Raw genomic sequence first — 13,738 nt, 5'->3', positions numbered from 1 at the left:
TTATAGGTAATAGGGCTTTATTATCTTATTTAACCTTAGATATAAATTATTAAAAAATTATAAAATAAGTAATATATAACTTATTTTAAATTAAATTATAAAATTTAATAATAATTATTTTTTTTTATTAATTATTTTTTTTTATTAATTATTTTTTTTTATTAATTATTTTAAAAGATTTTTTAATAATTACTTTAAAATTATTTTAATTATTAAAAATATAAATAATTTCTTAATTTTAATTAGATATGTTTTTATTTTCTAAAAAATCTTTTTAAATAAATTTAAATTATATTTTAGTAATTTTATAAAAAAGAGATATAATAAAAAATATTTTTTTTATATTAATATTAATATATTAAGGAAAAAGCCTAAAATATCCCTTTATTTTAATAAAAAAAGGTATAATATTATAGATTTATCTTATAAATAATTTAAATATTATAAATCTAATAATTTCTCTTAGATCTTTATTATAATATTATTAAGTAAATACTATAGGTTAATTTTATATTTAGCCCTAAAGTTAATTAATTATACCTCTAAGTTATTAGATTTTAGCTATAAGTTTAATAATACTTAATAATATTTTATTATAAAATAATAATCTTTTAATAAAAGATCTAATAAATAAGATATTTTATTTATTAAAAGATATATTATTTAGTAATAAAAATATTATATAATATAATATAAAAATATATTAAATAAGAAGCTATTAATATATAATATCTAGTATTTTCTAAGGGAATAAAGTAAATATATTTAGTTTATTCTTAATAGGGAGTCTTAATATTATTATATAATAAGGTAATTATATCTTAGTAATAAGTTAAGAAGGTCTTAAAGGTAATTAAAGTCTATTAATAGCTTAAAGGCTAAGTATTTATCTAAGATATAATAAATATTATATATATATAAGGGGCCTTATATTTAGAGAAGTAAGTTCTAAGTAAGGGCCTCGCACTTAGAAAAATAAGGTCTAAGTAAGGGCCTTATACTTAGAGAAATAAGGTCTCTTATAATAGGTAGGTTATAAAGGGAATTTATTGGGAGTATTTTTATATATAATAGGGGATAGTTTAGGCTATAATACTTTAAATAATTCTAAAAGAAAATAAGGAAATAAAATATAAGGAAAAGGATTTTATTTTTAAGATCCTTATAGCTTAAAGTTATATATATCTTTTTTATAGAGCCTTAGTCTTATAGCAACTTTCTTTTTTTAAAAAATATTAGCTAGTTAAAAAAAGAAATATTAGCTGCCCTATAGTCTATTAGTATAAAGAATTTCCCCTATATAAAGAAAATATTAGTAGCTTAGCCGATGTTTTTCATAGGTAATAGGGCTATTTAATAATAACGTACATGATAAGTGAGTGGATCAAACAAGTGAGTGGATCAAAAATCCCTCATCCTCCACCCTCTCTACTTGATCAATTGATTCTTCACCACCAAGCATGTCACAGACAAATTATGAGGCAAGAATCCTTCTGGCACTTCATGCCTATCAAAATAACCCCAATCTAGGTCTCAAACGCGCTGCAAAGACCTATAAAGTTGGTTATGGTACACTATGGCGCCGACACAATGGCATTCAGTCTCAGCGCGATACCACCCCCAAATCACGCAAATTATCCGATCTAGAGGAATAGATCATAGTTCAGTTCATCCTAGACCTGGACTCGCGAGGGTTTCCCCCACGACTGCGTGGTGTGGAAGAAATGGCCAACCGACTGCTCGCCGACCGGAACGCACCACCCGTCGGCAAGCGCTGGGCTTCCAACTTCGTCAAGCGACACGATGAGCTTAAGACGCGCTTTTTTCGTAGATACGACTACCAGAGGGCCAAATGCGAAGATCCAACCGAGATTCGAAAGTGGTTCAAGCTCGTGGAGAACATAATCGCCAAATACGGTATCGACTTGGCCGATATCTACAACTTCGATGAGGTTGGCTTTATGATGGGCGTCATTGCAAACGGAATGGTCGTCACAGGCACAGAAAGGCGTGCAAGACCGAAATTAGTGTAGCCTGGAAGCCGGGAATGGATTACTATCATCCAGGCCATCAATGCGGAAGGCTGGGCGATCCCGCCGTTCATCATAAGTGCGGGCCAGTATCACCTCGCTAACTGGTACCGAGACAGCAACCTCCCGGACGATTGGGCCATTGCAACGTCTCCCAATGGCTGGACCGATAATGAGCTGGGTCTGGAGTGGCTGAAGCACTTTGACCGGTATACTAAGACGCGATCGGTTGGCCGCTATCGTCTTTTGATCCTCGACGGCCACGAAAGTCACCACTCTCTCGAGTTTGAGAAATATTGCCAGGCAAACAAGATTATTACGCTCTTTATGCCGCCTCATTCGTCTCATCTGCTTCAGCCCCTCGACGTCGGGTACTTTAGCCTGCTCAAGAGGGCATATGGTCGAGAAATCGAGCATCTAATGCGATGCTCTATAACCTACGTTTCTAAGACCGAGTTCTTTCTAGCATTTTATGCAGCATTTCAGGCCACTATGACAGAGAAAAACATCAAGGCAGCTTTTAGAGGGGCTGGCATTATTCCTCTTGATCCGGAAAGTGTGATTTCGAAGCTTGATGTGTAGCTATGGACGCCGACGCCGGCTAAGGAGGAGGCCGGGCTCTCTACTACTTGGGTTTTAAAGACGCCAAAGACGGTCCTTGAGGCCGAATCTCAATTTGAATACCTCGATAGACGAATCAGAAGGCATCATAGTAGCTCGCCAGAGTTAATACTGGAAGCATTAAAGTCGCTTTCTAAGGGAACAAAGGCAACTATGTATGAGCTTGCCTTGTTGAGGGCCGAGGTCCGCGATCTTTAGCAGGCAAATGAGACACTAAGCCGGCGGCGGAGGGCAAAACGGAGGCGACTACAGAAAGGAGGAGTGATGACAGTGGGGGAAGCAAGGGAAGCAATTGATCAGATGAATGTGGATGGGCAGGTAGAGGGGGAATCGTTGAGACGTGGTGGTCAAGGAGGGTCGGGGCGACCGAGGGAAAGGCGCTGTGGAGGATGCGGCAAGACGGGGCATAATGCAAGAACATGTCAGATAGTTGTTGCAATGTCTGAAGAAGAGTATAGCGACTAGTTTTAATTGATTAGATGATTTGTTGTGTTTTTATAGAATTTTTAATTGAGAAGGGTGAGGATTTTTGATCCACTCACTTGTTTGATCTACTCACTTATCATGTACGTTATAGGTTAGGTCTTATATATTATAAAGCTAATCTTTTTAGAATTATTTAAAGCTTTTTTTCTAAAGGAAAGAAAGTTTTTACTAAGACCCTAGGACTAAGACTAACCCTAACTTTATATAGACTACTAATTAAAAAAGCTATTAATAAAATACCTTAAAATATTATAACTAAGAAAAGAATAATAATAGAATTATTTAAGTTATAGCCTTAGGTAATATTTTATTTTAGCCCTTTTAATTAAATTATTAATATATTAAGTATAAATATTAATAAAGTTTTCTAAGGCTAAAATAGATTTAATAATAAGTAATATTAAATATATATTTAAAGCTATTTTTTTTATTTTTTTAAGCTTAGAGATTAAAAGCCTAAGTAAAATAAAATAAAATAATTAATTAAGGCCTTTTATATTTTAAATATAATTAAATAATTATATTTATTTTATTATTAGCTTAATCTTTATTAATATAGTATTATAAGGAAATTATTTTACATATTATTAGATATAATTATTAAGAATAATAACTTAATATATTTTATAAATAAAAAAATAAAAGAATTAAGATATAAATAAAATACTTTATTTTAAATAAATAAAAAAAGATCTTAGAAAAACTTAAGAATTAAAATAAAATAATAGCTCTTAAATATTAAATAAATCTTAACCTTAAGTTAAGTAACTTTTACCTTAAGTAAAATATAATTAATAATTAATCTTAATAAGCTAAGATAAAAAAGGCTTAGATTAAATAAAAATAAATTACTTTAAAATAACTTAAATCTTAGAATTAAGTTAATATCTTAAGAATAAAATATATTCTTAGTATTATATTAGCTAGGATTAATTAATTATATAGTCTTTTATTTCTTTATTAATTTTTATATTTATATAATTATAAAAAGCTTATTTTTTAAAAAGTATAAGTTAATAATAAAAAAAGCTATAGCTTTATAGGTAAGGTAATAGCGCTATATTAAATACCTATATAAAAAAACTATAAGTTAGCTAACACTTAGTTATAATATATAATAGGCATAATAATATAATATAACTTTAAATTAATTAAAACTTATTATATAATATTATTTAAATATAATTTTTTAATATATACTTTTTTTATAAATATTATTATTTATTTTACTTAATTAATCTTATCCCTTGGTTTTTTATAAATCTTATTCTATGCTTTTATAACTTATATTTCTTTTTATATAAGATTTTTTATAAATTTTATTAAATTTTATTATTAAATTATTAATAGGATTAATTAATTATATAATTTTTTATTTTTTTATTAATTTTTATATTTATATAATTATTAAAAAGCTTTTTTTTTTAGAAATTATAAGTTAATAATAAAAAAACTATGGCTTTATAAGTAAGGTAATAGCGCTATATTAAATACCTATATAAAAAAAACCATAGGTTAGCTAACCCCTAGTTATAATATAAATAGGGCTATTTAATAGTATAGGTTAGGTCTTATATATTATAAAGCTTATTTTTTTAAAATTATTTAAAGCTATTTTTCTAAAGTAAGGAAAACTTTTATTAATACCCTAGGACTAATTCTAACCCTAACCCTATATAAACTATTAATTATAACCTTTAAGGCCTAAATATAACTTTAATAATACTACCTTATATAAATATATAAAGGAGTATTATATAGCTTTTTAAAATTATAGTTTTTTATTTAGTATTATATAATAAGTATTTATTTTTATTACTTTATATAAATTAATTATAATATATACCTACTTAGTTATTTATATATTAATTAAATATTAAAAAGTTAGTACTTTCTTCCTATGGCATTATTTAATTATTACTATTATATAATTAAGTCTAGAATAGGTAAATAAGTATAAAAGCGGTTTATTCCATAGAGGCATGCTAAGCCCCTAAGCAAAGGGATTCCGTCGTCTACACGGGCTAAGCAATGTTGAACCCTACTTAACATAGCATTCCTCCATCAACTTTGATTATCTCCCCGGTGATATACCTCGACTCGTCTCCGAGAAGGAAAGCGATAAGCGGTGCAACCTCCTCCACATGACCGTCTCGGTTAAGAGCGTTAGGCGTGATCACCATCTCATTAACAATCCCGTCATCGAATAGCTGATGAAACATTGGGGTGACGATGCCAGCTCTGTCCATGTTTGTCAGACTTGTCCCGGTAGCGACCTTGCACATATGTTTGATGACTCACGGGGCGAGTGCGTTGACGCGGATCTGTTGGGCACCAATCTCTTTTGCGGCCGATCTGGTTAGAGAGATGATTGCCGCCTTTGATGCTGCGTACGCGACAAAACCAGGGCCTGCCATCAGGCCTGCCGTGCTCGACGCGTTCACAATACTCCCGCCCTTCTCCATCACCGCGATTTCGGATCTCATACAGAACATAGTTCCCGTCAAGTTAACCGCCATAATCCTATGCCAATCCTCATCCTTGATATCGACGAAATGTTCAGTCTTACTGTGGAAAATGCCTGCGAAATTAACTGCGCCGTGAAGAGAGCCAAATTCAGCGACAGTTTTCTTAACCCATTCATCTACCTTATCCCCATCTGCTATATCGATAACCGAAGCAAGTAATCTCACGTCGGGGTACCTCGACGTGATCTCGTTAGCTAGTTCCTCTAATTCTTTTTCAAGAATGTCTGATAGAGATAATATAGCTCCCCGTTCGGCGAGGTAGATAGCGGTACCGCGAGCGATACCCCGTGCGGCACCAGTCACGGCGATGACCTTTCCGGCAAGCATTTTAGATGACATCGTAGCCTTTCAGTGATGACAAAAAATCTTTGGTGTGAGGGCAAGTGCGGAAGAGTTGCGACAAGAAAGTGGAATAGATCAACTAGAAAAAAGACAGGGGTAGTGCGTGAGGGACCACAAGACAAAGAACACACACAATCAACGTATTTGGTGCTTGAGATAGTGGTATCAAGTATCCACGCCGCAGTTCTACCCATGGGTCTGTTATTTGTAATCGCCCGGGGCTCACGAGGACAAGGGGCTGAACCAGCTGAGGTTACAGGCTAACCAGATCAGTTCGGATCAATGGTCTGTAGCCTTCTCACCGGGATCTTGCTCTCGCATGAACTTATCTGCCGGACTTACAGGGCGGCCAAGCTCTGAGAGGTTTGGGGTTTGCCCGTGGCAGCCTGCTTCGGGGCGGGTGGTTGTGACCTCGGCTTGCTGACAACACAACCCTGTAATATGGGGTAGCTATGTGGGATGGGCACTTGGCGTGAATGTGGGATTTGGTATGTAAGAGCTAAATATGAATGTGGGATTCAATACGTACCCAGGTACTCAGTACTCATCCTCCATTCCCAATCCAAGACTCCAGGGTGAGTCTATTCCAAGTGGGCAACTAAAAAGCTCAATAAAAGTATTTTCTTATTATCCGCAATAACGAGTCTAAGAGGCCACTAGCCACAATAGCAAAGGAGATGGTTGTCAATACATGACAGCATAAACCACAATCCTGTAAACTACCGCAACTTAAGCGTATATGGGAATAGTATAAACATGACAAAGTCAGTACTTTGGATGGGATTTAATATATTCGTTCTGTAATACTAGTTATACTCCTAGCTATCGTTGACATCTTCGCCTAGCCAAAGTATGGAGGCAATGCTGGATCACTATTTCCTCGAACCAATGATGTTAGTCCCGGATGTACGGGTGCTTCGGAAACAACGAGTTCGATCAAAGCTGGTCCATCCGAAGCCGACAGCGTTTTGACAGTCGGGCCAATATCCTCAATACGAGTCACCTTGGCAGCAGCATTCTCAAATCCACGGGCTACTGTCTGGTAAGATGTACCCGCACTGAGAAGCGAGATTGGCCTGTTCTTGATTTTGTCGGCGTAGTTGATATCTTGGGCGTGCCACGACATCCCCCACAGGTTGTTGTTCACAATGACGGTGAGAATATTCAGCTTGAAGCGTGCGTACGTGTCAAGCTCCGCAATGTGAAAACCTGCGGACCCATCTCCTTGGATGTTAATGACTTGTCGATCAGGCTCTGCAATGGCGGCGCCCAAAGCATAGCCCCAGCCGTTACCCAGAAACCCGGTGATGCCACATGCGTACATGACAAGATGTGCGTCGTTGTAGGGTGCAAGATCAATGCCCCAGTAAGAGCTCTCACCGCCATCGGAACAGACAATTGCGCCTGGTTCCGCAGAGATGAACAACTCTCTGACGGCATGGAATGGGTTGAGACCTGTGCTCGATGAAGCAGGTTCGTCCTCGAAATTCTTCAAGGGCTGAGATTTGAGCCCCGTCGCAAGCTTCACCCAGTCTTCATGGGCCATCAGTTGACTGCCTTCAAGTTGGCGATTCAAGGCGTGGACTGCCTGCTCGGGGTCTGATATCAGACCCAAGTCGACTCGATGGTGTTTGCCAATTTCGTGCCCGTCAACGTCAATCTGAACGATCTTGCAGCCTTCCTTTGGAAGAACAAGACCTCCTCTTCCGCCGGTAAATGTACTAGGACGGGTCCCGAGAAGGATTATCAGGTCAGGCCGTGAAGCTTGCGCTGATAGCCTCGAAAGCTGGTTCGATGGCCCTGCCTGGAGTGGGTGCTGGTAGGGAATCGCTGGGCCATAGTTGAGATTGTGGAAGACAGGGGTAGATGAATTTTCTGCCAGCCTTTCTAGACTAGTCGACTAGCATATAGTTGTCTTATAAGCCTTCTCGTAACACCTACTAATCGCTGAATGACGGGGCTGTGATCATACCTTGTTTCCGCGACCGATAATCTCTGCGATTATCGCTGGCCGCTTGGCGTTACTCCATAGCTGGATTAACGCCTCCACTGCGTCCTCGTGTGGACAGGGCAGATAAGTCGGAGGGTCCGCGAGCGCACCCCATGCGATGCCCTCTTGATTAACCGGGGCCACCATGACGTCCAGGGGGACATCGACCAGGACCGGACCTAGGCGAAAGAAGGATGATCAGTCCTCGGCGGCCTTCTAGTGGAAAAAGTCACAAGACATACCGGGCCCTCCGGCAGCAGCAGCCCGAAAAGCGTGGGCGACCACGCGCGGAATCTCCTCGCTACGAAAAACACGATGGGCAAACTTGGTGATCGGTTTCGCAACTAAGATCTGATCGTGAGCCCCCTGCAGCCCATTGGTGTCGATATCCTTCTGCGGCTGCGACGACGTGAGGACACAGATACCGTTCTTGTCAGCGGAAGCCGATGCAAGCCCAGGAAGAGCGTTAGAGAAGCTAGATGAGATACCACGTCAACGAACGGACTCTATCATGAACGCAAGATTTGGCTTGGAGATGTCGCACCCGCTGTTTGCAGTCACGAAACTGACCCCAACCTTGCCAGAAACCCGGTAATAACCTTCTGCGGCCTGGACCGAAACAGTCTCATGCCGGGTATCGACAAGTCGAATGTTATTTTCCTCGCAGCCGAGTAAGAAAGCATCCAAGTGTCCACCACCGAGTCCAAAGGCGACCTCAACACCCAGCGTTCGGAGGCACTGAGCAAGCAGATCTCCCCCGTTCAGTGCACGGCCATGAGGCTGGGACAATGTAATAGGGGCCATGGTCATAGAAATGATGTCTGAAGTATTTCGCAGTAGGGGGCTTGGAAGTAAGATACAAAAGGAGTTTTCAGGATTGGAGTCCCAACGTAGTGTCTACTTAAGGATGTTTGACCAGCTGGATTGTGGCTTGCACCACCGCCGTGCGGAGCCCGGAGTCTGTCGGGAGTGGCACGCCTCGGTAGTAACCGGGTAAGCTATAGTCCAATTTCCCGGGCCGGCGCTTGCTGATCTTGTTCGGGGGAATTTGAAGCGGAGTAACACTATGGGGTAGAGATTACAGAAGTAGAATCAAAGTACGGATGCGTATTGAGGGAGCTTTGTTGGTATTGGCAATGGAGTTAGTTAACCTGTTAGAGGAACGGTAGATTATCCAGCGTCTGTGATGCCATAAAACTCACTACGGATTAATCTAACAGATACGCACTCTAAACACACTTGTTGATTATTATAGAAGCCACTTGCCCTCAGAGTAGCAAGAAGTAAAGAAGGGGCAGCCGATACAGTGTCAGACTTTTTTAGAGGATGTGTTGTGATTTTGCCTTATGGAGTAGTAGCCAATATGCATGATATATGGTCGACAAAAGATAATAGTCTTTATCTGATAATGTATGGGGTTTATTATTGATGGCATTGGGGTTTAGCTGTTATGTGTTACTATCTTTGTTCATCATGTGGCTCACGACCTTCCTCGAATACGTCATTAAGAACAATAACAATATGTATTCAACTGTCGCAAATTCATAAACATGCAAATGAGCCCTCAACCAAAGACGAACCTGTTTCTGATCGTTCCAATGTCAGAAATATAGACTTCCACAACGTCACCATCCCGTAGCCACGAAGGCGGGTTCATGAATGCCCCGACCCCGGCGGGAGTACCGGTCATGACCACGGTCCCTGCGCGGAGGGTGTTGAACTTGGTGAGGTGCGCCAGGATATCGCCCGCTTTGAAACGCAGGTCGTCTAGGCGTGATCTCTGCCGCTCCTCGCTGTTGACCATGGTCACCAGCTCCAGCCCTTCCGATTCGACCACACCCGTAGTCACTATGACCGGTCCGATAGGTGCGAACCCGTCAGCACTTTTCCCAAAGCTATTTCCAATCCCAGGGACTCTCTGCCAGTGGCGGCTGGTCACATCGTTTCCCACGGTATAGCCTAGGATGTAATCTTCTGCATGTGCGGTTTCGATGGCACACGCATCTCTGCCCACGATAAACACCAATTCTCCTTCGTAGTCAATGTCAGGGTGGTTCTTGTTCACATGAACATCCGAGTATGGCCCGTTGAGCGCATCGGGTGGCTTCACGAAGTTGCTTGGATATTCCGGCCTGGGGTAGCCGCACTCGACAATGTGCTTCTCGTAATTCAGACCAACCCCATAGACGAGGGGGGTTTGGGCCAGGGGACAAAGGACCTATTCCAGGTTTTCTTTTCTCAGATCAAGTTCAAAGTTATGCAGATACGGCTAGAATCTCATACCTCGGTAATGACTTGGTGGTGACCAGATTCCCTCAAGTCCCAGGGATGATTACCGACGTACACCGGCACCCGTTGGCCGCACAAGCTGTTCCCCGGGGGTGCCTCTCCATACAGGATATTGCCATCGGGATCCCTAAAACGCACGAGACGCTGGAATGGGACTTTCATACTGCAAGATCTAAAATTGATCCAAGAAGAGACAGGCATGTATCAAAGAGATGGAGGAGAACGAAGACCCGACACCAAAAGATAGGCGAGAGAGCACGTTTAGGGTCCAACCGAATAGAGAGCTAGGATAATGTAACCCGCCAGTTTCCTTGGGTTCAGTGCTGACTTAGAGCCAAGTCGAGAGAACTTGGTAAAGGCCCCCAGCCAGCGCACCTGGCATCGGACGGTCCCGAGCAAACCTGGATTGAAACCTGGGGCGCTTAACCCAACATGTTCGGATAAATTGCCAGTCACTTACTAATGCATCAGATCTGCCTGCTCCCCTGGGGCACCACTCACCCAACGCCATCCAATGCGTGGTCTGACTCTGAGTGGATCACTCCATGTAGATCGCTTGCAAGGGCCCCTGTCTTGCTGCTAACTACCCCGCGCGGGGAAGCCGCGCCACGCTTGGATTGGCTACCGAGCGATCCGAGAAGACAAACCCCTATCAATGCCACGACGGCTTAGCTGACTCCCAAGTTGAGCCAAATGTTTCGGATGAAGAGCAACTATGAACCCATTGAAACGAGACAATACAGGGGAGACACGCGCTGGCGAACAGCAGAAGTGCGCAGCCGCATGTGCGGGGTGTAGGACTCGGAAAATTCGATGTGAGTTCTGCTCAGCCAACTCGGGCTTTGGCAGAGCTGAGGCTGACGGGGAACAAACACAGGCAATGGCGGAATTCCATGTCCAAACTGTGCTGTGAGCTCCATGTGGCCCTTTCAAGGGGGCACTTACTTGTGGGGAGGCTTGCCTGACGCGATGACCGCTAGGATCGATCTCTCGACTGCTACTATCCTGAGGCGCAACGCCGAGGCCCGCGGACGAGCAAGAACACCAGCAAGCCCGACAGTGATTTGGCATCAGACTCGAGCTCACGATCGAAGTCGGCGCGCACCAGCTCCAACAGTACAGCGAACCAGCGGACGAGCGGCCCTGCAACTGCCATACGTAGCTCCGCTACTTCATCCACCGAAGGGCACAAGCCCGTCGCCGAAGGCAGCTCTTATGAGTCTCTCATCACCTTCCTGGAGCCAGGCACGCCTCAACCTGTTGCAACCAGAGAACCTCAACCCGCGGCAGTGCCGATCAGCGATGCAACTGCCCAGGGTGACCCTGATCCACCAGACTCGACGAAACTGACTGACTGCGATACCAGCGCTACACCGGACTGCGCTGAGGATCTCGTGGAAGGAGTAGTAAGTGCACACCAGTCACAACATCCCGCAAAAGAGACAGTACTGACCAGCCAAGGTGGGCTGCGAATACCATGGTAAGTCTAAGGCCGTTGGAAGGCAGACTCTTTCCTGCTTCTTCTGACTGTTCTGTCCACCCAACTACAGGCCCGGGCGCCATGATCTCCATCTGTTCAAAATCCGCCGTCACTTGGGTATGTGAAAAGATAAACGGCGCAGATTTCCAGAGGATCTCTGCCAGGTTTGCATCCGACATATCACGCCGCCTCAAGCTGGATCGCGGCCTGCTGAGCAAAACGGAACCGGAGCCCTCGAAGCAGCTTGCGTGGGCGTATTGCAACGCATTCTTCAGCGGCCAGTCCCAGATATGGTTCAAGATGGTACACCAAGCCACTTTCGAGGCCCGGCTAGCTTCAGACTTAGCGGGCGATAACACGGAGCGGAGGGATGATCCGTCCTGGTACGCGCTCCGGAACATCGTGTACGCCGTTGGATGCCGCACCCTAGATTCCAAACTATCGTCGCCTGACTTGCAAGAGGCCTCACAGCAGAGTATGCGGTACTTCTGCAACGCGCTATCTATGCATACCGAGTTGCTGTACTCACGTACAGGGCTTTACGCAGTCCAGGCTCTTGCCCTGATGGTATGGCCGATATCCCCTCTTCCCCCAACACTCCCTGTACGGAAAATGGCCGGTACTGACCAAGGTCTGCTTGTTCGTCGAACTAGAGTGCCTTTGCTGAAGGGATTACCTGCCCTTCACTCGACTTTATGCTCTGTTCCGACGCGCTACGGTTGGCCGAATCCAAAGGATTACACAGAGGATCGTCGGCTTGTATGAAGCGAGAAAGCGACAACCAAACTACCAGTCATCTTTGGTGGGCGATATACACCCACCATCTGATGATCATTAGTCGCTCAGGCAGATCGTTAGTAAGTTACCAACCGTCATCTCTCAGAACCCGTGACGAAGCCAGGCTGTCTCACAAGAATGCTCCAGCAAATCGATGACGATATAATTACCTGCCCACTGCCCTCTCAAGTATCCAACGAAACCTGGGGCCAGCACGCCACAGCCACCGGCATGATAAAGCATGCTCGGATACTATCTTCGGTCATCAGAACCCTGAATGTCATCCGCTCTTCCAGTTCAATGTCCGAAGAGACCTTCGCCATGGTCCAGCGCTTGGACAGCAGGCTGCAGGATTGGCGCAATTCTTTGCCACGCTTCATACAGTTTGGGATGCTGCCTGGCGCTGGCCTCCCTAAAGGAGTCACATCCGAGCAATGCCTCCTTCTAGAGTATTCATACTACACCACGCTCATCCAGATTCATTCCATCATCATGGCTCCCTGGAGCAAGGTCTACCAGGAGAAGCCAACAACGAATCCTAGCCATCAGGCACACATTCTCAAAAGCGCTTCTATTGTGGCAGAAGCATCCAGAAAGATCATCTCGCAACTACGCTACATCACAGTAAGCCCAGATACTCCTAAATGGTCAGGCTCTCCACCCACTCGAGGAATTTACCCCTTCGCTTCACATGATATGGTGCTAATCCGATGGATTTATAGGGCGGTATTGGTGTACCCGATGATTGCACTGGTCCATCTGTTCATCTTCATACTGGAGTATCCCACTTCAGCATCTGTCGACGCGGACATCTCCCTGATGCACGAAGCCGCAGCTCACTTCAACTTCCTGGAATACAGAACAGGTACCATATCACTTCCATTCGCCAGAGATCTGGCAAACCTTGTGAGAGTGGCGGTTGCAAGACAAGCAAACCATTGCAGCACGACCGCTGTTGATTTCGAAGAGAATCTAAAAGGCCTGGAGGCGATAGTTGAACGATCTCAAGATGTAAAAGACCCCCAGCCCTTTAGCTGTCTCCGTCTCTCCTCTTTCCCTTGCCGTTTTCGTCGGCGCTAACCCATCATGACAGGAAGTATTCGGCTTGGATGTTTGGGACACTACAGATTGGGACGCGTTCATTCCCTGGGATAACGTGCTTCAAGATCTTGGAAATGGCTTTTGAATCACAGGT

At 42.8% G+C, this 13,738-nt stretch overlaps 4 protein-coding genes across 4 annotated transcripts; 1 reads left to right on the top strand and 3 right to left on the bottom strand.

Annotated features, from left to right (window-relative positions):
• Positions 1–5,182: 5,182 nt before the first annotated feature.
• Positions 5,183–6,004, bottom strand: NECHADRAFT_56375 (uncharacterized protein; the record flags this gene model as incomplete). The annotated part of the gene is made up of 2 exons (XM_003039294.1): positions 5,183–5,378; positions 5,439–6,004. The coding sequence occupies 2 exons, from the start codon at positions 6,002–6,004 to the stop codon at positions 5,183–5,185; spliced, it is 762 nt and encodes a 253-aa protein (XP_003039340.1).
• Positions 6,005–6,848: 844 nt separating this feature from the next.
• Positions 6,849–8,801, bottom strand: NECHADRAFT_56368 (uncharacterized protein; the record flags this gene model as incomplete). Its single annotated transcript, XM_003039293.1, has 4 exons — positions 6,849–7,907; positions 7,980–8,176; positions 8,240–8,472; positions 8,542–8,801. 4 exons carry the CDS (start codon positions 8,799–8,801, stop codon positions 6,849–6,851), a joined length of 1,749 nt encoding a protein of 582 aa, XP_003039339.1.
• A 760-nt stretch (positions 8,802–9,561) lies between these two features.
• On the bottom strand, positions 9,562–10,487 carry NECHADRAFT_89307 (uncharacterized protein; the record flags this gene model as incomplete). Its single annotated transcript, XM_003039292.1, has 2 exons — positions 9,562–10,215; positions 10,281–10,487. The coding sequence occupies 2 exons, from the start codon at positions 10,485–10,487 to the stop codon at positions 9,562–9,564; spliced, it is 861 nt and encodes a 286-aa protein (XP_003039338.1).
• A 514-nt stretch (positions 10,488–11,001) lies between these two features.
• On the top strand, positions 11,002–13,729 carry NECHADRAFT_89306 (uncharacterized protein; the record flags this gene model as incomplete). The annotated part of the gene is made up of 9 exons (XM_003039298.1): positions 11,002–11,101; positions 11,164–11,195; positions 11,267–11,692; positions 11,748–11,766; positions 11,837–11,883; positions 11,917–12,525; positions 12,605–12,623; positions 12,734–13,449; positions 13,637–13,729. The coding sequence occupies 9 exons, from the start codon at positions 11,002–11,004 to the stop codon at positions 13,727–13,729; spliced, it is 2,061 nt and encodes a 686-aa protein (XP_003039344.1).
• Positions 13,730–13,738: the final 9 nt, after the last annotated feature.

This window comes from Fusarium vanettenii, assembly GCF_000151355.1.
Source record: "Fusarium vanettenii 77-13-4 unplaced genomic scaffold NECHAsca_123_unmapped, whole genome shotgun sequence".
Classification (NCBI taxonomy): Eukaryota; Fungi; Ascomycota; class Sordariomycetes; order Hypocreales; family Nectriaceae; genus Fusarium; species Fusarium vanettenii.
Note: the sequence above shows the minus strand (reverse complement) of the source record. Positions and strands in the feature narration are given on the sequence as shown.